A 25,424-nucleotide genomic window follows, 5' to 3' on the forward strand; every position below is an offset into this window, starting at 1 on the left:
CGGAGAGAGAGAGAGAGAGACGCAACGTTTCCCACTGACTGGCCTCGAGGGAGATTACTGGCCTGGTTTGGGGTTTTGTATTTTTTTGTCAGAGCGAGGCTTTAACGAGTAGACGCTGTTAATCGTCGTGCAATGTTCGGTCTCGAGAACGCGCGTGCACAGACACACGCGCGTGCACAGACACACGCGCGTGCACAAACACACGCGCGTGCACAAACACACGCACGTGGCGCAGGGGGGGGTAACGCGCGTGGCGCACGGGCCGCGTGCAATCTGTGCGCGAGGCGATTCCTTCGGTTTCGTCGTCCCACGGACAGCACCTGTGCTTGGAAACTCTCAAAAAGTTTCATGTTCAACAACGCGAATCGGAATATTGAATCATTTGTGGAGGAACGCGATGAGCTCTAAAGCTCGTTTTTACAGATGTCCAGTAGGGTTAGGGTCAGAACGTCACAACAACAAATCATACGAATACACGATATGATTGAAAAGTATAGGAAAGGTTAACAAATCACTTCAAAATATACACACAGAAAAGCTATATATTTTTTATCTTACCAGGCAAAGCCCACTGAGCTATTAACGTATTAACCAGAAGCGGCCTGGCCACAAATGATCGCTCAATAAAGTGGCTTATCACGTGGAAATGTATAGCAGCAAAATATTCGAAATCATCCAAATGCATGTTTTGTAAATGTGGAGGGAAAAACCGGAGGACCCCGGGCAAAGAGACATGCAAACTCCAAATAAACAACAGGCGCCGGGGTCGGGACCCAACCCCCGACCTCCTGCTTACCAGGCGAGGGAGATAACATCACACCAATAATCTCACGCCACACGGTAATTCGCTTATCGCTCGAAGAGAGAGAGAACCACTCGGAGGTGCGAGGAGCCGCAGAGAAGCGGGAAAGTGATGAGCCGGTGCCTACAAATTGCCTCGTACAATCATAAATCTCGATTTTTGTTTGCTGCTCTTCGTCAAACCACTTCTGGATCTGGATAGGTCTACCCATGTTGTGTTGGTGATTGGGCCTATTTGACCATACTTCACCATGCCGCAAAGAATAGGTTGGTGATGGGGGGAGCTCTGGATGGGTACGTTGAACTTCCTTCGCACCGTACATAGCCAACCGTGATAATCGGAAGGATGCGAGGAATCGGAGGTGCCGATGTAGGTAGCATCATCACTGATGCACGCCGTGGCTGAGAAAACGAACTTAACATTTTCTTACCGCGGGCATAGTAAAACAAGCAAATTAGAGGCCACCCAATAGCGTTTGGGTCATTTTTCAAGGGAAAACCATGAAACATTATTAACCTTTTTCCGCCCACTGAGATTGAAATTACTATCCAAAGCAGGAGAGGACCATCTGGACGCTCCGCTTTTGAAGAGTCATTTTTCTCTGCGTCTAGCGTCTTCCTCATCACCGAGTGTCGACGCCCCACGACGTGAAGCATTCCGTCTTTCGCGACCTCCCTGTGCCGATCGCGTCCCGGGCCAGCCGCTCGCACTGTCCCACTAAACCCACTCGTTTCCTAACCCCAGCCTCCTATCTACGTTGAACTTCTTCCGCAGCGTGCGTAACCAAGCATTCTCCCTTGCAGAATCAGACTGTGATCAATTACGTTTTTTTATTTTACAATATTGTTATTCAAGAACCCAGAATACAAAGTGGATGTCGAAGAGGAGGGGAAAATAGCGGGAAACGTGGAACAAACCCGAAGCGATCCACCCTCAAAACTAGGCACCGACCCGGGGGCGTCTTGGCTCGCTGCCCTCCCGTGGTAGGGGTAACGGTAGGGGTAACGGTAGGGGTAATGGTAGGGGTAACGGTAGGGGTAGCGGTAGGTGTAGCGGTAGGGGTAACGGTAGGTGTAGCCGTAGGGGTAACGGTAGGGGTAACGGTAGGTGTAGCGATAGAGGTAACGGTAGGGGTAACGGTAGGGGTAACGGTAGGGGTAACGGTAGGAGTAACGGTAGGGGTAACGGTAGGGGTAGTGGTAGGGGTAACGGTAGGTGTAGCGGTAGGGGTAACGGTAGGTGTTGTGGTATGGATAACGGTAGGGGTAATGGTAGGGGTAACGGTAGGGGTAACGGTAGGTGTAGCGGTAGGGGTAACGGTAGGTGTAGCGGTAGGGGTAACGGTAGGTGTTGTGGTATGGATAACGGTAGGGGTAATGGCAGGGGTAACGGTAGGGGTAACGGTAGGGTTAACAGTAGGTGTAGCGGTAGGGGTAACGGTAGGGGTAACGGTAGGTGTAGTGGTAGGAGTAACGGTAGGGTTAACAATAGGTTTAGCGGTAGGGGTAACGGTAGGGGTAACGGTAGGTGTAGTGGTAGGGGTAACGGTAGGGTTAACAGTAGGTGTAGCGGTAGGGGTAACGGTAGGGGTAATGGTAGGTGTAGCGGTAGGGGTAACGGAAGGGGTAACGGTAGGTGTAGCGGTAGGGGTAACGGTAGGGGTAACGGTAGGGGTAACGGTAGGGGTAGTGGTAGGGGTAATGGTAGGTGTAGCGGCAGGTGTAGCGGTGGGGGTAACGGTAGGGGTAACGGTAGAGGTAGCGGTAGGGGTAACGGTATGGGTAACTGTAGGTGTAGCGGTAGGGGTAACGGTATGGGTAACGGTAGGTGTAGCGGTAGGGGTAACGGTAGGGGTAACGGTAAATGTAGCGGTAGGGGTAACGGTAGGGGTAACGGTATGGATAACGGTACGGGTAATGGTAGGGGCAACGGTAGGGGTAATGGTCGGGGTAGCGGTAGGGGTAACGGTAGCGGTAATGGTAGGGGTAACGGTAGGAGTAACGGTAGGGGTAACAGTAGGTGGTTCTGGGTAATGGTAGGAAAAACGGTAGGGGTAACGGTAAGGGTAACGATCAGGAGCAGGGTATTCATGGGGGGAGATGGAAGAGGGGGGGGGGGGCGGGGGCGATAATGTAACCAAACAGAACCAGAAATAAACCAACATCAAGTCATGGTGATTGTTAAAAACCAAACAGCCAATCGTGATCGGTGCTTTGGGGGAAGGCGAAAGAGCGCGTGACGTCTTTTACAGATTCTCGAATGTCGCCTTCTAAAAACTCCGGGCCCTGTGTTCCCCCATTACATTCTCGGCTGTGCATTACCGCTAATAATTCACAGCAGATACTGATGTAGCGCGGTCGTTGAAACGATGGTGCAAGTTTATTAAATCTCGCGCCTACGTCCACCCAGCAGCATACAAAGGGTACACCGTGGTTCGTCGATCAGCAGATCGCGTCTGGTGGGGTAATGCATGTTGAACTTCTTTCACACCGTATGTAATCAACCCTGCTAAGCGGAGGTGCACGGGGAACGACAATAAACTAAATACATAAAGCAGTTGCAAAAAAAAAAGAGTTTTCAATCTATATTTAGAAGTGCATAGCTCCGGTGGCTTCCTATTAATTATCAGAAGGAAGAACGTTCCAGAGAGCCACAAAAGCGCATCTCGAAGCGCGAGATGCAACGACCGCATTTGTTCGATGATTCATTTAAAGCCGCCGCCGCCGCTGCTGCTGCTGGTATGACGGGAGTTTTGCGCGATGGTTTATGCGCCTTGACGAGATCAGCTCGAGTAAAGTGTGGCTACTTTCACCTATTCCAAGCTGTCTGGCCAGCATGCGCGAGTAGGCCAAAATTCCCAGGAAAAGGGGAAGGTCTAGAGTTTCCCTCCAAGTGGAGGTCTTTCCAGCAAGCGGTCGCTGGGCTTTACCCTCCACCTACTACCAATATGGACGCTTACAATAGAGACCAATGCTCCAACGATCTCGAGAGTTGTTTCAGTTACCATGGCGCTGACAGGAGGAAAAAAAAATATGAAAACAGAAAGAAAAAAAATCGTGGTACATGGCGAAAAATCCTGTTAAGAGTTATGTGATGAAACTGTGATTGATAGACACTTATTAGGAACCGTGGTGGCTTGTAATATACGGCATCATTATATTCGACATTTCATATTTGAGGTAGTGATATGTCACGATTTTATTGTGAATGAGACGTGTCATTTAAATGAGCTCCTGCGCATACATACAAATAAACAAATAAATACAACACTGCAGATTACTTTGGCAAGCCCGTGGGCTGTAATGAGAGAATGATGACGATAATAATAATGTCAACTTGTAAATGTGCAGCACAACGGAGAAGAGAGAACACGACAAGGAACCACGGACGAACGGGAAAGGCAGCCAAGCGGAGAGATTGCTTCAAAAATTAACCCCCACCCCCAAGCCCAAGCTCTGCAGTCCTCTATACAGTAAGGTGTTATCGATCAATGAATGAGTGTTTGCACGTGAAAGGATATCGATGCACTCAGGTAAAAACCCACGTGAGCGAGGGGGAAACACTCTATTCCATATAGATGGAACAGGTGTGTGGGTGGGTGGGGGGGGGAGATCCACATTTGCTGTACCACCTTCTCCGAGCAAGCCAAGGACACAGATCCTCCTCGACGCCCATGGTAAGGGAGTTTCACACACCATCTGACATCTGCGTGCGAGCCGCCGTCCCATTTGTGGCTGTGCAGCATTTCAGGGGGCCCTTTTGGGCCTGCGCTCAGCATCCGTGATTTATCATTTAAAATAAAATACCCATACACGCAAAAATTCATCCCCCCCCCCCCCCCATACCCACACGCACGGCTTTTAGCGCGGAGCGGCGTCTGTAGCCGAATAAAACATGGGCGTCGGAATTGTCGAGTGGCTAAAAAAACATTGCATTTTAAAGAACAACCGCCACGTGAAAGAAAACAAAACGTGCGGCACAATCAGAGGGCATCGTTGCGGTGCCTGCGTCGATGCCGATGCGTCACGCATCACGGGGGGGGGGGGGGGGGGGGAGAGAACTGGAACGCGGAGGGGGAGGAATGTTTTCCAAAGCGCTCAACGTTCACACGGCGACGACGAACAGTCGTTGGGCCCCCCCCCCCCTCCTCTCTCTCTCTCGCAACTCCGAGAGCAGGGCCTGGACATCCCCCCCCCCCACCCCCCGACTCTCACTCAGCCCTAGAGGCGTTGCGCCGTGCGGGGGGAAAGGGAAGTCCACTTTAAAACATTATTTCACGGTTGGTTTAACTTTGGCATAAAAAAAATATATCTGATTTTGTTATTGGTGTTGTACGCCTTTCAAGGGATCCCTCTACTAACGGCGCGTTCGAGACTTGCTCTCAGGAATAGAGCAACGCTTAAGGGCCTCCACCCCCCACCAAGTCCGTGTTGTACAGAATTTCATCTCTCAGTACGACGCGGGAAATGCAATTTTGATCTACAAGTTTCCATCCTGATGGTGAATTGTATGCACTGCGTTAATAAAAACGTTATAAGGTCTTGTATTCTACGTTTGTAAACGATTTGGATATATATATGATTTTTTTTTTTTAAACCGTGCAATAACACAGCTTGGTTATAACCGACGCCGGTTGCCGCCTTGCATCTTCTCTCGCAGTTGCCCACATTAGAAGCCTTCTTCACTCTGTCTCGTGCAAATCCATTACCGTGGTCCAATTATCGTCTTGCAAAGGCAATCAATCAGCAGTCAGATGGCACACGGCCCCATGCTGGGCATCAGAGATGCACGTTGACTGGTTGTGGAAGAGAGCGGCGGAATGTCTTTAAGGGGTGACGATGAAAGGTTTATTTTTTTTTGTTCTTTGCGGAGGTGTGGATGGTACAGACTAGGGCTCAAAGATTTGGGGGAAATATCTCATTGCGATTTTTCTGACCGATATTGCGATTTGATTTACGATTAAATTTTTTTTTAAGTCAAGCTTCAGTTCAATATTCACTGTGTAATAGATTTAAAACACGTGATGTAGCATTACCACGCGATACCATCAAAATATGAACTGCTCTATATATTCTAATGCAAGGATGAGAACTTAAAAGATATTAATTGCTTCCAACATGTATTTATTAAAATGCTTTCATTGAAATAGAACAATCACACATAGAACAATTGTTAAGTTAAATAAATAAAGTTATAATAAAAAAATAAAACAATTCCAACAAGAAAGCAATAGGACTTTTCAAATCGCAAAAAAATCGCAGCCTTTGCACATTTGCTAATGGCATTGTTTCGCATTGCGATTTCGATTTCAAATCGATTAATCGTTCAGCCCTCGTGCAGACGCTCGTGCACTTAAAAAAAAAAAACACTCAACGTTTTGTTTTGTCAACGCCGCCCCGATGAAGCCATTAAAACCTCGCCTGGTCATTGGCGGTGGAGCCACAACGCTTTAATTCGACAAAGCGTCGGGGTGGAGATTCTCGATTCCCCTGCAGCGCAGTGAACTCCCTGCTGGAAGCAGCACGGCGAGTCCCGTTGCCGTCCTCCGACCATTATTAATTCCTATCGTGGGAGTGTTTTTTTTTTCACAAAATATTTTTTGAAACACGTCTTGACGTTCACAGACCTTTTCATTGGTTACAGTGAACCGCCCTCGCTCCCCGCTGCTGCCCATCCCATGTGGATATTGCCACTGGCAGGACCCTATCCACGAGACGTACACCTCTAATCCGCGCGATCACCCAGCGGGAATGTGGGGGCACGGGGCTCGCTTGTCTTTTTCATGAAACAATAAAAAAAACTAAAGCGGAAAGTAAGAGCACTTTCGCAGATATTTCATTGCGAAAGTGAACTTTGTTGATCAACGCTACTCTACCCGGAAGCTTCCAGGGAAAACCGAAGAACGGCATCAAAGGTCACAGAGCAAGCCAGTGCCAATGGAGTCGCCGAAGAAAAAATGAAGCTCGCAAATGTTAACATTCCTTCGTGAATATGCGGTATTGTTATTTGACAGCTTATTGGCAACGCTCACAATCGCCCCCACTGGCTTTCGGCTACTTGGGAGACGTAAGCCATCCCAACGACACTCGAATGCCTGTGCTCACCCTACGGCTCCGGCCGTAAATGACGAGAAACTTATCGGACAGAAGATGCAAGTGCAGGCTGGGAACAAACGAGCATCATAACAACAACAATAATAATATTATTATAATAAACACGCACAAGACGAGGTGTCAAATGCAAAAAAACGTGGAATTGCAACTGTACGATGGGTCTTCGCACAATGCCTTCCATGGCAATCACCACACTGCTCGTATAATGCACATGGTCTTGTTTTTAACATGCAGACCTCGAAAGAGTCAAAAGCGTGGCTGTTTTATTTACGACCACTCAGCGGCAGGACAATGAGACAACAGGATGCAGGCATCATCCTCGTTCAGGAATCGTCAGCAGAGTATAGCCATCATTACAAACAGCAGAATTAGCAACACAACGTCACTTGCGTATGAACAAAAAGAATAATGTCATACTGCGCCGTCACAAAACGTCTTAAAGTGCAGTGATTTAGCCTAGGGGACCCCTGAGCAGAAGCTTCTCGCTCTGTGGCACAAGGCGAACACAGCACCTGCCATCAAGTCAAGTGGGCATGAGTCTGCCAAGAGAACCGTAATACACGTTTCACCAGCTTGATGCGGAGTTTCTCCAATTTTCTGGCGTCCCTTCTGCCTGGTCTGGCCATCGTACCTTTCTTGTTCTCAAAGAAGAGGGTTTGCTGCGCCGGGTTGGACCACTGGATGGGCGAGCCGTCCGTGTGGTCCACGTGGCAGCTCAGCTGCAGCTCTTCTCCCTCGACGAGTGTGCCATTGCGGTTGGCCCACGCACGTACGTGGCCTGCCGGGGCGAGAGGGGGGGGGCATATACAGCGGTTCTCATCAGTGACTCGCTCTCTCTTGCTCTCTCTCTAAGGCTTTCTTTCCGAGCGGCGCGCCCTCCCTGCCTGCCAGGCGCTCGGCAACGAATGCGGCGAGCGGCACCGATGGGAATCTCTTGCGATTTGAAAAAAATATTACGTGTTGCACACATACAGGGTAACTCAGACGCGTCAACGCAAATGTATCTCAAGTCGGCTTTAAATAAATAATGTCGAGGAAATAGTGCGAATAAAAATGTATTTAAGTAAATTTCCCCTAGCTTTTTGCTCTTTTGAAAACAATAAAAATCCGCGATAGACCTTTGTCGACCCATTGCTGGATGTCGGCGTCCCACAACACATCTCGGACAAGAGGAGGGACGGGGTTGTTTGACCATACTTCACCACGCTGATTAGTGATGGAAGCCCTGGAGCGGGCTCAGATAACACTCACCACTGATCTTACCCAAGGGCAGACAACTCACGTCGCAGGCTTTCACAGTTCAAATGTTCGCTAACCACTGACATCACTTCACCCCTTACACATTGTCGAGTCGTGTTTCATTTAGAAACCTTATTAAAGACATTTAAGTATCAATGTCCTAAAGAGTGTATGCATTTTTAAAAATATATATTTCAATTATTGCCGAACATAAAACATTTTATCCACTGTGCGACATTATAGCGGGAGTGGAGAGGTGGCACCACAGTGATCTGGGCACTGGGTTCTGAACCCAGCCACCGGAGTTTGATTCCCACTCACAACTAACATCAGTAGTGAGTGATAGCTGAACCAGTTCTACATTCCCCCCCCCCACCTCACCAACTCTAAGTGACTATATTGGTGATGTAAAAGAAACTAAACCTTTTAATTTACAAGGCAAGGCCCACTGAACTATGTAGATCGTTTTCAGAAGCGGCCTGGCCATCGCAAATGATAACTCAACGAAGCAGCCTATCATCGCGTGGAAATGTATGCAAATACCCTAAACGCACGTTGATTCTAAATGTGGAGGGGAAAACCGGAGGACCTGGAGAAAAATCCACGAGACTACGGGGAGAGTGAACATGCAAACTCCAAATATACAGGCGTCAGGGTCAGGATCGGACCCAAGACCTGCTGCATACCAGGCGAGGGAGATAGCATCTCGCCACCGCGGTGCCCAAATGTAATCAAACAACCCTCGTGACCAACACAGCATCGAGAGGGCTTCATCCAACAGTGGATTTGGCAACAAAAGTGCTCGAAATAACGACACTTAATTTCGAAAAAGTACAGAGAAAAAAATGCAATTGCAAAATATGAAGCGGAAAGTTTGTGTCACAGCAAGAAGGATGTGTGACAATAGCCATCGCGAGACCAGGAGGTGATTCGCAGAGGATCTCCAATCACACTTTGTAATTTTCTCTGCAGCTTCCTCTCCCTGCATATCTCCTTCCGTGGCAGTGGGAACTCGACGCGTGCACGTTAAACGATCGCCCGATTTGATTGCATGCACAGCGGTAGGAGGAACGTGCGCATGATTACGAGTCAACTGCCATTTTTTATTTATTTCGTGTGTGTGATTTTGATGGCTGTAACAAGTCCGCTTCTGGACCGAAAGCAACTTTTGTTTTGCACATAACAACGCATCCACGTTCGAAATGTATAAAACGTATGTATACCACTGCGCTGCTGGTGCCATGTCATGAGATGGAGAAATCTCCACTTGGAACTCTCACAGAGTAGTGCACCCCCCACACCCCCCCCCCCCACCCCCTGCCAATCATGTTAGAGAATGGCCCGTGGAAGATAATAATGCGGAACTATTTCTGAGATCACTTTGCGTGCTGTCTTATCTACACTCATGGCTCTGCACATGCTGCTATAAGGTGCCACGGTGGCGAGATGTTAATTGCCTCACCTGGTATGCATGAGATCGTGGGTTTGATCCCGACCCTAACGCCTGTATATTTGAAGTTTTCATGTCTCTCTCACTGTGGTCGCGTGGATATTTCTCCGGGTCCCCTGGTTTTTCCCTCCACATTCAGAATCAACATGCATTTAGAGTATTTGGCTGCTGCTATAAATGTACACGTGATCAGCCACTTGGTTGAGCTATCATTTGTGGCCAGGTCGCTACTGAAAAAGAGCTATATAGCTCAGTGGGCCTTACCTGGTAAAATGAAAAGTTTTTTTGGTATAGTTTAAATAGTTTGATTGAAAACCTAAACGTGCATTACGCAGTGCTTGGCAAACAGGTGAGGACCATAATATGCTGTCCGTTTCAGAATGCAGAATTATCGTGGGTGGCTGCTCAAATTCCAACCAAGGATGTTAGTGGTGCTGGTTCAGTGCGTCAATCGTCGAGTTACCCAGGCACCTCTTGCTTTTTGAATCGCATTGAATTGCATTTTCAATTCGAAAAAACTTTTTTTTTCCCCAGCGCGCACATCTTTAATATGATCCTGCTCTACTCTTTCGCAGCTCGCTTTCGCAAAAGTAGATGTAAAAGAAAAAAAAAATCACAAGTCACGCGTTCTTTATGCAACTTTTTTAAATTCACATTTTTATACTGATATGTCGCTCACGTTGTTTTGCATCTGTCCATTCTCGCCGGTCTGTCTGATACTGATTGCAAGGCTGTGCCCGACCCATCTCAAAGCCGCATGCCAATAACAAAAAAAACATCGCGCCTCGACCGGAGTTTTCGGAGTTAATTTAAACGAGAAACACAACTCAGGATGAATCTAATCACGAGCGCAGACCACCGGTCAACTAACGTGGGCACGAACGGCCCTCGACTGACACATGATAGCCAGTTGACCCCGACTGATTATTTTAAAAAATATATATATTTTTACGCCCTTCATTCAATCAGGATGGAGCCCCATTGTGGATTCATCAATGCCCGGCAATGAGAGACCACGGACTTATGGGGACGGCGGGTCGCAGTGCCGTCACCTTTCGCTCGCACGCGGTGACGTTCACCTCCCGGCAGCGTTTCGGCCACGGCATCGCCACAAAAAGTGCTCCACCCGTGACACTGACGATGAAGCCGCCGCATTTTCTTGGAGTTCCCCTTGCACGGTAGTGGATATTTAGCTTCAGCTTTCCAGCTCTTGGTCAGCCCCGACTGCTGAATGAATGCTCCCCCCGGCGCTGTGTCGGCGGTCAAGGGGCGGGGAGAATTGTTTGGCTGGGTTGGTGAAGTGGGGTGGACAGGGAAGCAGGTGAGACGTCACTTTACACTGATGTCACTCTACACTGATGTCACTCTACAGTGATGTCACTCGGCACTGATGTCACTCGGCACTGATGTCACTCGGCACTGATGTCACTCTACACTGATGTCACTCGGCACTGATGCCACTCTACACTGATGTCACTAGGCACTGATGTCACTTGACACTGATGTCACTAGACACTGATGTCACTCTACACTGATGTCACTTGGCACTGATGTCACTAGACACTGATGCCACTCTACACTGACCTCACTTTACACTGATGTCACTCTACACTAATGTCACTCGGCACTGATGTCACTCTACACTGATGTCACTCTACACTGATGTCACTCTACACTGATGTCACTCGGCACTGATGCCACTCTACACTGATGTCACTAGGCACTGATGTCACTTGACACTGATGTCACTAGACACTGATGTCACTCTACACTGATGTCACTAGACACTGATGTCACTCTACACTGATGTCACTCTACACTGATGTCACTCGGCACTGATGCCACTCTACACTGATGTCACTAGGCACTGATGTCACTTGACACTGATGTCACTAGACACTGATGTCACTCTACACTGATGTCACTAGGCACTGATGTCACTTGACACTGATGTCACTAGGCACTGATGTCACTTGACACTGATGTCACTCTACACTGATGTCACTCGGCACTGATGTCACTCTACACTGATGTCACTCTACACTGATGTCACTCGGCACTGATGCCACTCTACACTGATGTCACTAGGCACTGATGTCACTTGACACTGATGTCACTAGACACTGATGTCACTCTACACTGATGTCACTTGGCACTGATGTCACTAGACACTGATGCCACTCTACACTGATGTCACTCTACACTGATGTCACTAGGCACTGATGTCACTTGACACTGATGTCACTAGGCACTGATGTCATTTGACACTGATGTCACTCTACACTGATGTCACTCTACACTGATGTCACTCGGCACTGATGTCACTCTACACTGATGTCACTAGGCACTGATGTCACTTGGCACTGATGTCACTAGACACTGATGTCACTCTACACTGATGTCACTTGGCACTGATGTCATTTGGCACTGATGTCACTCTACACTGATGTCACTTTACACTGATGTCACTCTACACTGATGTCACTAGGCACTGATGTCACTAGGCACTGATGTCACTCTACACTGATGTCACTAGGCACTGATGTCATTTGGCACTGATGTCACTCTACATTGATGTCACTTAACACTGATGTCACTAGGCACTGATGTCACTAGACACTGATGTCACTCTACACTGATGTCAATTGGCACTGATGTCACTAGGCACTGATGTCACTAGACACTGATGTCACTCTACACTGATGTCACTTGGCACTGATGTCACTCTACACTGATGTCACTAGGCAATGATGTCACTAGGCACTGATGTCACTTGGCACTAATGTCCCTAGGCACTGATGTCACTCTACACTGATGTCACTCTACACTGATGTCGCGAGGCACTGATGTCACTCTACACTGATGTCACTCTACACTGATGTCACTCTACACTGATGTCGCGAGGCACTGATGTCACTCTACACTGATGTCACTTGTCACTGATGTCACTAGGCACTGATGTCACTAGACACTGATGTCACTCTACACTGATGTCACTTGGCACTGATGTCACTAGGCACTAATGTCACTCTACACTGATGTCACTAGGCAATGATGTCACTCGACACTGATATCACTCTACACTGATGTCACTTGGCACTGATGTCACTAGGCACTGATGTCACTCTACACTGATGTCACCTGGCACTGATGTCACTTGGCACTGATGTCACTCTACACTGATGTCACTCTACACTGATGTCACTTGGCACTGATGTCACTAGGCACTGATGTCACTAGGCACTGATGTCACTAGGCACTGATGTCACTCTATACTGATGTCACTTGACACTGATGTCACTAGACACTGATGTCACTCTACACTGATGTCACTCTACACTGATGTCACTAGGCACTAATGTCACTTGGCACTGATGTCACTAGACACTGATGTCACTATGCACTGATGTCACTTGGCACTGATGTCACTAGGCAATGATGTCACTCTACACTGATGTCACTCTACACTGATGTCACTTGGCAATGATGTCACTCTACACTGATGTCACTCTACACTGATGTCACTTGGCACTGATGTCACTTGGCACTGATGTCACTCTATACTGATGTCACTCTACACTGATGTCACTCTACACTAATGTCACTTGACACTGATGTCACTAGGCACTGATGTCACTAGGCACTGATGTCACTAGGCACTGATGTCACTCTATACTGATGTCACTCTACACTTATGTCACTCTACACTGATGCCACTCTACACTGATGTCACTAGGCAATGATGTCACTTGGCACTGATGTCACTCGACACTGATGTCACTTGGCACTGATATCACGCTACACTGATGTCACTCTACACTGATGTCACTAGGCAATGATGTCACTCTACACTGATGTCACTAGGCACTGATGTCACTCTACACTGATATCACTCTACACTGATGTCACTCTACACTGATGTCACTTGGCACTGATGTCACTAGACACTGATGTCACTCTATACTGATGTCACTAGGCACTGATGTCACTAGGCACTGATGTCACTTGGCACTAATGTCACTTGGCACTGATATCACTCTACACTGATGTCACTTGGCACTGATGTCACTAGACACTGATATCACTCTACACTGATGTCACTTGGCACTGATGTCACTTGGCACTGATATCACTCTACACTGATGTCACTTGGCACTAATGTCACTAGGCACTGATGTCACTTGAAACTGATGTCACTCGGCATTGATATTACGAGGCACTGACGTCACTCAGGCCACCAAATTAACTGTAAAGTGCACTGATCACTTTGGCATCGTTCCATTTTATTTAATATAAATTATATATTTTTTTACAATGGTTCAGATGTCACTCGCCACCTATGTCGGCTTTGGCCAAGGAATTTAATTCAGGTGGCTGGGGTTCCAGAGCAGAATTCGCTAACCACGGTGAAACTGCCTCTACCCCTCGGCAAACAACACACTTTGGTAATTTCGTACAACACTTGACCCACGGCTGTGGGAATTGAACCAGCTGACCCTCGCGCAAACTGGCCCAGTGGCGAATGTGCTGACCGCTCAGGCTCTCAAACCCGCTTGCATTGAAAGACAAAAATGCTTTGACTTCCTTTTTCTTCTCCGTGCGGACGGAACGGCGAGCTCATAAAAAGTGAGTAGTTTTCTTCCAAGTAACAGCGCCTTCAATGACTTCCACTTGGGAATCCGATCTTTGTTCCCATGCTGTGCAGAACGTCACACGAGCACAGTGCGTGAGGTGCTTCACTGGGGAAATTAAGCTCGCGTTCTTATCTGATATAAGAAATTAAATTCTAAATCGTGTCTCAGAAGAGCGGGCCATTGAGGGCCTTATGTCAAGGCCACATTAAGAGCCCAGAGGACTGTAGCAATGGCGCGGAACAGAGCATGCAGAGTGTAGATATGCTTACACCAAAAGCTCTACTCAAACACCGTACTCTACGGCCTTTAATAGCTCGTACTGACACCAACTGATACCACAGGCTGCAAGTCGGACACCCGGAAGAGGAGGGTCAGCTTTAAGGATTTCTTTCAAACAAATATATTAGAAACAAAATGTGCCCAGTCTCATCAGATGTCAGAAGTAAAGCAGAAGTGATCCTGGTTAGCACAAGGATGACCTTGCCCCATGCACGGTGAGTTTGCCGCCGGCATTGGCCAGGTCTTTGGACGCTCAGGCGGGCCTTCCAGAGTAAATCGTCACTATTGTTGAGATTGCATTCGGCTGTTGTAGGGTAACAATCGCACCTCCGATCAGCACGGTTGGCTACGTGCACTGCGAAACATGTTCAACATAGTACAACAATGACATCAAGGCAGCCTTCAGAGCGGCATTTTTTCACGCGAGCTCTGCGGTGTTACGCTCAACGCAGCGCGAGACTGTGGATGAGGGCGCGGGAGCACACTCAAGAATTTTCTCCTGTCCCGACACAAACTCAAGTTTTGTTTTTTTTCATTCTCGGAGCACTTACCTAAAATAAACATGGGCACACGCACGCACGCACGCGCACGCACGCACACGCACGCACACGCACGCACACGCGCAACATCAGCGGCCTGTGAGCAAGTTCAGTGCGCGAGTGGGAATCAAAACGGCGACGATTAACGGTGCAGCGCTGCAAGGTGTTGAAGTGCGACAACACTCCACTTACCCTTGTTGTTGTTTTTCTGGCTTTCCACTGTCCCCCCCCCGGCCGCCGACAAGGGATCGCGGCAGATGACAGGAGAGGGAAGACGCACACACACAAAGGCAATTCATAATTAAACCGTGCGTACCACCAGATATTTAATACATTATTCATTGAAATGTAAAAAAAAAATGTACGTTCACATTCTTTTTTTGTTCGCGCAGTTCCAATTGACGGTGCTTCAAAGCGATTGAAAATGCCTTTTTTTTCCTGTCTTCGCTCCTCGATGCGGCTTTGACGTGGGATTAGAAAGAAGTTACCTGAAAGAAGGGTGCCGGAGAGAGTCCGTTTCATGTTCAGGGTCTTAGGCGAGGAATACCAAGACATTCCGCTCTGATTTTGATATCTCATCACTTTCTATAGCTACCCTCGATTTATACTTCTTTATTATTAGATAGGTTTTATATATATATGCGAGACAGACCTCTTTGAAATATACTTTCATAGTATTACGGCATGCTTTTAGATGTCAGGGACCACAGTGGCGAGATGTTAATAACCTTGCGTGGTATGCAGGAGGGCGTGGAATCAATCACGACCCTTACACCTAGATATTTCGAGTGTCCTTGTTCTCCCCGTGATTGCATGGATTTTTCTCCGGGTCGTCCCGTTTCCCTTCCTCATTAAGACTCATCATGCGTTTAGAGTATTTGGCTGCTATAAATTGCCACATAATGATACACCACCTCGTTCAGCTATCAATTGTGGGCAGTTCGCTTCCGAAAAAAAAAACATCTATATAACTCAGTGGGCCTTAACTGGGACAATAAAAAAAATGTTTAGTTCATATCATTGCATATGCTGCAAGTGCAGACGAATGCTACGGGTATCGTGGCCATAACTCAGAAACAAATGAGTGGGCGTGAAAAGAGAACTGTGTGACCGCACGCTGAGACAGAAAGTGCCATTGTACCGACAACCTCGTCCCCAAACGCCTGGAGGATTCTAGATAAGGCCGTGAACACAAGTTTTCTGCGAACACTCGGTCAAAATGCGATGGGCAGGTAACGTACGCGGACAGACGGGGACACGGATTTGGCAACGCGGCGAGACTGGAAGGGGACAGAGAGAGTTGCAGGGAGGTGCCCGGCCACTGCCAAGACGATGCCAGACGTGGAAAGAGCCTATGAAGCAACTTTGTTATTCTTATGCCTTGCAAGACATCTGCAAACGTTTTTAATTCTTCATAATTCATTGTAAAAAAAAACCTACACGCTCTCGCATTCACAAACAAAAATATTTCAGACGAGCCATGTTGGTGCTAAAACACCGCTCTCTCTTTACGTGTTGTTGGCTAGAATACTGGCCAAAACAATACTCGACAGTGGGGTTTTTTTTTTCCACGTGAAAAATCAGAAAATGCGGCTGGGTTTGTGCTGCAACAACGCCGCCCTTTCACGCGCACCCCTCGGAGAGAGAGAGAGAGTGCCTTTTCCCAAACGCAGGCGGGAATGCGTTACAAAATGATCACACTGGGCAGAGATGAAGTTAACTGAGAGGCCGGGGCTGACGTTTGAAGAGAGGGAGAGAGAGCCAGACCCCAGTGGAGAAGGATAAAAGTGCAGTAATTCAAGGCATCCCCCCCCTCCCTCTACTTACGAGAGAGGTGACGGGGGGTGGTGGGTAAGCCTTCGTACATACAACGAGCTCAAGCAGCCAACACCACACACTCTTATCGGTTGCTCGCTCAAGAGTTAACATATCATCCGGATGGATGGTCGTAAATCAGGGTTCATAGGTCAGGCTGCGAGTATCCACCCGCTCCTTCTCTTAACTTTTTTCCAAATTCAGCCGTGTCGCCGGGAATGGCTGGCAGTGGATCATAACTCACCAAGATCAAGATGAATACGTGTAACACTTAACGTGGTCTATTTCCATGCCGCCGCACGCCAAGAGAAAGGGAACGGCGAAAACCGTCACAACGGCCCAAAAAAAATTAAAATCCACCGACCAGAATGCATTATTAATTAGGAGCATCAATTTAACTTGTCGGGGAGGGGGGAGGGGGGTCAAGGAACAGCACAGTGGTGGCTTCCCAAATCTCTGGCCCGGATTTAGCTGTTCCGGCGGCTCTCGCGCAAGAGAGAGGGACGGAATTGCGAGCCGCGTGCGAGCGCTTGGACCACTCGAGGCCAATCGCTACCTCGCGTTGTCGAGGCCGGAATTAGGGCCCTTTGGTTGGACCGCGCCGCGCAAGCGGCGATATCCTGCGGCTCGGTTTGGGCGTCCTCTACGCGCCCTGTCTGCCGGCACGCGCGCGCGAAGGAGAACGCACGCGCACGCTCCGGCATGCATACGTGCGTGAAATCCTCAAGCGGGGCGGGAGGGGCGGCGGGGATAAAACGCTGCTGATGAAATTGCCATTTTAACACGCTGCAACACCCTCCGACAACCCTGACGCGCACACGAACCCCACGCGCACAATTGCGGACCAGAGCGACCTCCGCGCTGCTTTAATTTGCAGCGCACCTTCTCCACCCTCCTCGGCGTCCGCACATCGCTGCCGTCTGCCAACGCGTCTGAGACGGCGGAGGAGCGACCGTTGCATAATGGAACAAACGGGGAGCTCATCACGGCCCTTAATAAGCGACGGCGCGATGATGGATCGGCTCTGCCTCGACGAGGCATCCACCGCGGCGCGGGCACGCGTCCCGTTCGTTTACATTTCACCGGGGCGGCGCTTTAAGGGCAAAACGAGGCGGAATGTGGCCACGTGTATACCAAATTTGTTTTCGAAAGTAGAAATAACAAGGCCACTTTTGTAAATAGAAGGAAACATACGGAAACGTTGGGATAGTGGCCGGAGTCTAAAAAAAAAATAATGATATTCGCCAGTGCGGAGTATGCCGTTGTGCCGCATGTCCGACTTGATCAATCGCAGATATTGGGAGGAAAGACGGAGGCGAAATTCACCAACTGACCTCCTACGTGATATCAGCAGAGTGCCAAAATGTACAAAAAAATTTAGAATTGTAGTTGATTCGGGCACTCACCAGTTAGCAACAGAAATGGCCCCGGCATCTTTTGATATGTAGCACTGGAGCACCAATGGCAAGGAAGGGAACTCACGTTTGGATAAAGTTTGCGATGATGAAAACTCAACAAGTGGCACTTCATGGGTAACAAATGCCGCTGAAACGAGCGTCCTATGCGGGAAATTTTTTCTCGAATGTATCGGTTTAAGCAGCGCCACACGAAGCACAGCTACGCTCAACAATTTAAACATTCAAGGCATTTATAGTTTAATTCAAACAATGTCGTCCGCTGCCCGTGGAGTCGAGTTTAGAACCCATCCTCAGCGTGTGTGTCTATCGCAGGAGTGGTCGTGGGTACCTTCATCATCGCGAGGGAACTGCTCATAGCACAGCCTCGCCCACTGAACCTACGTACGACGCTCACCCCGTGAACCTCCATGTTTTCCTTCACAAGGCCGGATGGTCGAAACGTCAATACATTCCTTTCCTCATAATAAAGGGGGGGGGTGGGGAGGTTTGGGTTAGAGCGAGTAAATATATAAATGTGTCGTTAGCCAACGACCACCCGACACAGTCAATTAGTAAGGTTCGTCACGTGAACAAAACGTGGCAATTAGTTACGACTTCAGCGTACAGGTGTGTTGGAGAGCAAACCCACAACATTCACAATTTGAGTTCACGACGTTTCGCTGCTGATCACAACAACCAGATTCATCAGGCGATTATGCGATATAACACCCCCCCCCCCCCCCCAAAAAAAAAAACCTCTATTCTGACTAATATTGGTAGAGAAAGCCTCCCTTTCCCTCTTGGTGACAGCATATATGTCAACCTCTTCTAAGCCGTTTCGGCCATCGCGGATGAAGAACCAGAGCGACACTCTGGAGCGAGGTTCTCTCGAGTTCGCCGCAGCGGGCGGCCCTTCCATCAGCAATTGCACGGCAGCACCTACAAGGGTTACCTGTGTAACGGTTACCTGCGCAACGGTTACCTGTGTAACCATTACATGCCATTGTGCAGACGCAGCAACTGCACGCGAACGTCATGCGCGCCGCACTTAGCCAACCGTGCACAGACAAAAAAAAAACGACCATGCGTCTATAGAATACTAAGATGCTCTGATATAGAATACTATATACGCATATTTTTAAAAAAAAAGTCAACAAAGGTGTCAATTACACTGCCTTAAAGAGGGAGGAACAAATGCATCTACTAAGTTAAATGTTGTGGTAATGTCCCCTCTCCATAGCACGTGCAACCGCTGCCGACGCAGCCACCACCGAGTCATCTGCTCTCCCGCACATATATTTTGCGGACTGCTGCGGACCCGGACTTTGATGAAGACCACCACCGCGGCAGACGGTGACGGGTGATGCCGCGTGCGAAGCGCGAGGTGGGGGGGGGAGCGGCGGAAATGAGCGATTCGTGAAAGAAGAGGCGAGGAGTCTCGCGTGGTGGTGGGTTTGGGAGGGGATGGGAGGTGGAGGTGGGGGGGTATTGTGATTCATGGCGTTGTCTAAACAAGTGCCCCGCGCAGGGGACCGCTCCCCTGGGCCCTCTCGCCGCTTGACTGCGCCGCTCCTGCCCCTCGTGTTCTCTCGCCCGAATGTGAAACCGCTGTCAGGACAGCTCTCCGGCCCCACCCCCCACCCCCCATCCATCCATCCGCCTTCTTATTGACTCGGCGAATGCGCGGGCTGTGGTCTCACGGACGGATCCAGACTGCAAATGCAAACGAGTCCCTGGGTGGACCGGGCTCAAAGGATGAAGTGTGCGCCCGGCGGTGCTGGTGATGACGATACTCAGAGCGTTCAGCGAGCCGGTTGCTGCTTTGCTCCTCTCTCGGCCCTTGCCGTGGACTGCAACAGCCCCGGAACGTCAGGGGGAATGGAGCTTCATCTTCTCCCTCACACCCCCCCCCGCCATCCCCCCCCCCCCCCACCCTGGTCTCTACGGATTATACATTGTTATAGTCACGTAAAATAAATATTTTACTGTACAATATTTACATAGGGGGTGAGAGCTAGAACAGCGGAAGGCATAAAGAATATATATTTTTTTTATTTTTTATAGTTTTTATTTTTATTCACTTTATTTTGATTCACTTTATTTTTCTATCTACGTGACTTAACCGAAAGAACCAAAGAAGCGGAATGGATGGTAGACAAACGCAGGCTGCGTCGTTCATGATTCTGTTTAGGGGCTATCATTTAACAATCAGCCTCATTGTCTATTTTTCGTTCCACCCTTAAAACTCGCTTATTTTCCCTTGCTTACACAAAGTCCTCTTCCCTCCTAACTTCCCCATCACTGACGCTATCCCTTTCCCCAACTTCCCTACCCATTGATCACGCTCACTCATCATCACCAACCACTCGCTGTCACTTTCATCATCGTTTTACTTCACTCATCACCATATTCATCACGCACTACCATCCCCATCTCATCTCACTATTCTGCTGTACAAATTGTTAATTCTTTGTTCAGCGCCTGAGTCAAGGCGCTATGAAAATTTAATTAAGATAAGAACCTTATTTAACGTCGACTGTGACGTCCCCCACTCCCCGAGTGTTTGTTCGTCCCTCCACCGCAGTGGCAAGATGTTAACTACCTCGCCTGGTATACAGGAGGTTGTGGGTTCGATCCCGACCCTGACGCCTGTTGCATATTTGGAGTTTGTATGTTCTCCCCGTGGTCACACGGATTTATTTCTCCGGGTCGCTCGGTTTTTCCTCCACATTTTGAATCAACATCACGCGTTTAGAGTATTTGGCTGCTATACATCTCCACGTGATGATGATAAGCCACTTCGTTGAGCTGTCGTTTGTAACCAGGTCGCCGCTCTCTCTCGTAGTCGCCACCCCGCGTAGCCCTCTCGGGCATGTTGAGCGTTGCCCACAGAATGCAGGGGCACGGCCATGGAGCCACGGGACGCCCGCATCTCCCGTATTTAGAGTATAACCTGGTAAAATAAATACACAATTTTAATAGTAACCGCTTGAGGACCACTGCCGAGCACACGGACAGCAGCATCCCCAACCATCACCGCACCAAGGCACGGCGTCCGTCGTGGGTTTTCTTTCCATTAAACAATGCTCCGACTTTTTGTCAATGGATCACATTGTCGTGCGAGCTGAGACACGTCCCTCGCCGGGATGACGGCCGCTGGTGGAAGCTAGCCACGGATCGGCAGCCGAGGAGGGGACACGGCAAGAGAGGGGCAGCTACCGCAGAGACGGAGGAGGAGGAGGAGGAGCAATTGAAATCGGCGAAAGCTAGCTGGATCGTCACCGTTGCGAGTCTTGTAAATGGCGAAATCTTGGGAAAACCTTTTTCCGTCAGTGGAAGGTTCACGGCTGCCACCAATGATGGGAATGTGTCATCGGGATTTTCACTGAGAGTGGTACATTTCCTCTCCCTTCAACCCCCCTTTTTCCTGGCAGTTCCACGCATTGCTTCAAGGACTGACCCAGCGGTGGCATCGTTCAGGGGCCATTGTTCGACGGCTTTTGCAGGGTCCGTCTTGGCACAACTCGCAGACCGAGCTTCGCGAGTCGTCGAGCTCGGCGCTAAATCGCTCACTGTGCCAATCTGCCACGAAGAAAAAAATGCACTCAGAGCCTGGGAGCAGCTGAGTGAAAATGCAAAACCAATTTGTCCGCGATACGATTTTTTCACGGCTATTGATGGGCTCGGTCGAGGCCAGCAACTCCTCTCCACACTCGAGAAGCCCCCCGCCCCCCCACAGGGTTTAATCTCAAAGCGGCTGAGGAGATGCACGCGCTACGGGCGAGGCGGACGCCACGACACTGCCGACTTTACCCGGAACAATTTCACATTTTTTTTCTTTCCATTCTACTTCTTCTTGACCTCGCACATCGCACGTTCATCGCGTGAACCTCCTGACACCAGATAAATGGCCGTGACTGCAGTGGCCCAGTAGAGGAGTTCAACCCCATCGTGGAACTTCAAAGCCCCCTCCCTACCTCGAATGGTTTCAACGCTGGCTCATCTAATTAATACGGAGCGACGTATCTCACTAGAGCCGGCCCCACCGTTTGTTATCTCGTGCATATAAATGACTCCCATATGGGGATCCGAAATCACTGGAGAGCATCTGCTCTTTAAGAATTCATGCGCAATTGTTCAGAGTGTTCCTGTATCATTCCTTGTTTCTTTTGTTTAGATCTGTAGGAGGTTATACGAATGTGATGATTCATAAGAACCGTCTTCTGCAGAGACGAGAATTGTCCGAGCGAAGACGGAAGCCGCTCGAAGAAAGCAAAGAACGAAGCTGAATCTGAGATTAATTTATTTCACGGCCAGGACAGAAAATCAGATTATTTTATCTTCGGTTTTAAATTGCCCATTACACAATTATTTACATTCACAGTGGCGCAATAACAGCGGCCTCTGCTTTCCAGTAAGTGGCAACGTTATTATCATAGCGCGTGCACCAGCCTAGGTGCACTTTGAGTGGCAAAGGTCACAGGGCAGACCCAGGCGTTACGAGTTAATTGCCTGGGGTTGACTGGCATATGCCCCACCTACACTGGCCATGGTGTCAACTTTGTGGGTTTTGAGCTACACCACTATCTGCTCATTGTTGTGCCATTCATCCCAGGCTGCCCTCCAGCTGCCCAGTAGCATCCTTCACGTGTCTCCTCCATACGATTACGATCTTGACACCGCTGGTATCGGTCATCAGTAAGTCCACTCAGCTCCAGGTTCTCCTGTACCGCGTCAGTCCATCTCTTCTGTAGTCCCATATCACACCCACTTAGCCCTCTTATATCTAGGCCACGAGGAAGTTGCTTGGTCATGCGGTGGATGGGCATGTCGTGGCTGCACACATGGGCTACATGACCCAGCCAACCTGCCAGAGGAGCTCACTGATGGTACCGTGTCCAGATCTCTGGAGAATCTGTGAGCTCCCCACACAATTCGACGTAGAAAAATCCTGAATGGTGCATAGGTAGAAAGTATAAATCTGTCAAGCAAGTGATAGTGTTCCTTCAGTGATATATGTATGTATGTTGAACTTCTTTTGCACCGTACGTAGTTGACCGTGCTAATGTGAGGTGCGGTGGAAGGATAACAAACTAAACACAACAATCAGTTCTAAATATATATTAAATCTAGATTTAACAGTGCAGAGCTCCAGTGGCTTCTTAATATCACAAGGAAGAACGTTCCAGATGACCGCAGAAGTGCATCTGAAAGCGTGCGATGCAGGGACCGTTTTTGTTCGATGGCCAGTCAGAAGCCGCTGCTGCTGCGAGAATGACACACACGGTTAGATACCTAGGTGATGTGCTGGTTGGTTTGAAGGTATTGCATGGATTATATGATGCAAATTCCACAATACGACTATAATACAATTAACATAACTATGATTCATATCTTAGGATCTCGGAATCTAACCAGGATAGAGCCTGCTTGGCACTTAGGAACGGTGATCACCATGCACAGCAAAATATCATATAAGCTTCTGGAGCGCTACAAGGTGGTCACCAGAAGGCAGGACAGCAATGTCCATTATTGTGCTGTACTTCTCCGCCCCTGCATCCATCCTCCTTGCCTTCGCCAACCGACATTGAGAAAGCGTGGTGAAGAATGGTGAAGAATGGCCAAACAAACGCCGAGGCACGGACAAGCCCCCATCCAACAGTCTACGTCAAAGCATGAACGTGTATATAGTTCATCCCGGCCAAGGCAATGCTAACATCATTCCTGACAAGCTTACACATTCTTGGCGCCAGCCAATAAATCTAGGATTTAACTACGCGACTTCGCTTGAAACTTTAAACTTTCTCGCCGAACTGCATGACTTTAATGAGAAGCCAAACAAGTTTTCCAATATTGAAGCTGCCACCGTTTGGATGTTGATGTGGTTGGGCAACAGATGGCAGAAGGGTCTGGTTGGAATATACCTGAGCAGAACAAACAAAAAAAAAACCCACGCACTTTTCTTTGAAGCAATAATTTGTTTTAAACTTTTTTATTCTTTGGTTCTTTCGGAGAAAAATAAGAATAAAAAATAAAGTTAATAAAAACATTTTTTTTTATTTACTTTATTTAAAAAATGAAAAAAACCGACATTTATTATTCACTTTATTTTTATTCTTATTTTTCTATCTACGTGACTTTACCGAAACAACCAAAAAATATGAATTCCTGCAGTCACGAAAGTTTTAAGTCAAAATATAGAAAACTTTCATTTACAGGTTTTTTCTTTTTCAGACAGTGAAGCTAACAATCATATTGTTTTCTTTAAATAAGATGGGAAGGTGTTGTTTTTTATGTTGGATGGACACAAAAAAAATCATTCTCGATCAATATGAATCCTAGACTCTGCGGCAACATTTAAAGAGGGAGTCAATTTTAACTGGGGCGCAAATTTTTGCATCAGCTTCAAACATTTTTTTTGTTTGCGGACAGACCGTCAATGGTGTTTGACGTGCGCATGACAGCGTGCGGTGAAGATCGTTGCTTTGCAGTTGAGTTTATCTCAGGCAAGCGGCAAAACAGCTCAAAGTGGGCCATATTGATCCCCCCCTCCGCCCTCCCCACCCACATTGGTCACAAAAGGCCCAATTGCAGCAATTCCGTCCTCGGGAGCCTGAAACTCATAAAACAATCATTTCAGAAGTTTTAACATCAAAACCTCGACCCCGGGGGACCTCCCTTTGCGTTTGTTCCATTTAACCCTTTCTATTCGCTCAAATCTTCCTTCGAGCCTTTGAGATTGTTCCTTAAGAGGGAAATAAATTGTGCAAAAGGAAAAAAAATAGCATAAATGGAATCAATGTTTTACCAAAAAAATGTTGAATAGCCATTGCCAACCGTGGTAATAAAAACATGTTTAAATTCGGTCAATATGTTTTGCTGCCTTTCATGTGGTTGCTTTTTGCAATGTTGTAAAAAAAAACCTTCAAAATTCTAAAGGCTGAGCAAAGGTTCTATTCATCTTCCTTTACTGGCATTACGCACGACAAATGCAGCGACCACCACGAGGGCATTCAGACTTGCAGAGACATTTTTTATACCAATTCCAGGCTGTACCCAATGCAAAAAAAAAACATTACTTTTTTTATTAATATAATTTTCCAAGAACAAAATTAAGTGGAAGAACCGCTGAAAAATGTCTGCAATGCTTCACTTA

General features: G+C 48.1%; 1 protein-coding gene across 5 annotated transcripts in view; it reads right to left on the minus strand.

Moving 5' to 3' along the window:
• The window catches only part of LOC116957460 (cell adhesion molecule 2-like), a 122,747-nt gene that overhangs the window by 57,915 nt on the left and 39,408 nt on the right, over window positions 1-25,424 (minus strand). For 4 of the 5 annotated variants that reach the window (XM_032979649.2, XM_032979640.2, XM_032979624.2 and 1 more), the window contains exons 2-3: window positions 15,249-15,275; window positions 7,547-7,693 (exon numbers count right to left, since the gene is read on the minus strand). In XM_032979649.2, the coding sequence (XP_032835540.1) occupies window positions 7,547-7,693; window positions 15,249-15,275 (174 nt within the window). The remainder of the gene's footprint in view (window positions 1-7,546; window positions 7,694-15,248; window positions 15,276-25,424) is intronic. The other variant, XM_076053029.1, reaches the window with a different exon arrangement.

The sequence above is a fragment of the Petromyzon marinus genome, chromosome 3, assembly GCF_048934315.1.
Source record: "Petromyzon marinus isolate PM22_M1 ecotype Great Lakes invasive population chromosome 3, UKy_Petmar_22M1.pri1.0, whole genome shotgun sequence".
Taxonomy (NCBI): domain Eukaryota; kingdom Metazoa; phylum Chordata; class Hyperoartia; order Petromyzontiformes; family Petromyzontidae; genus Petromyzon; species Petromyzon marinus.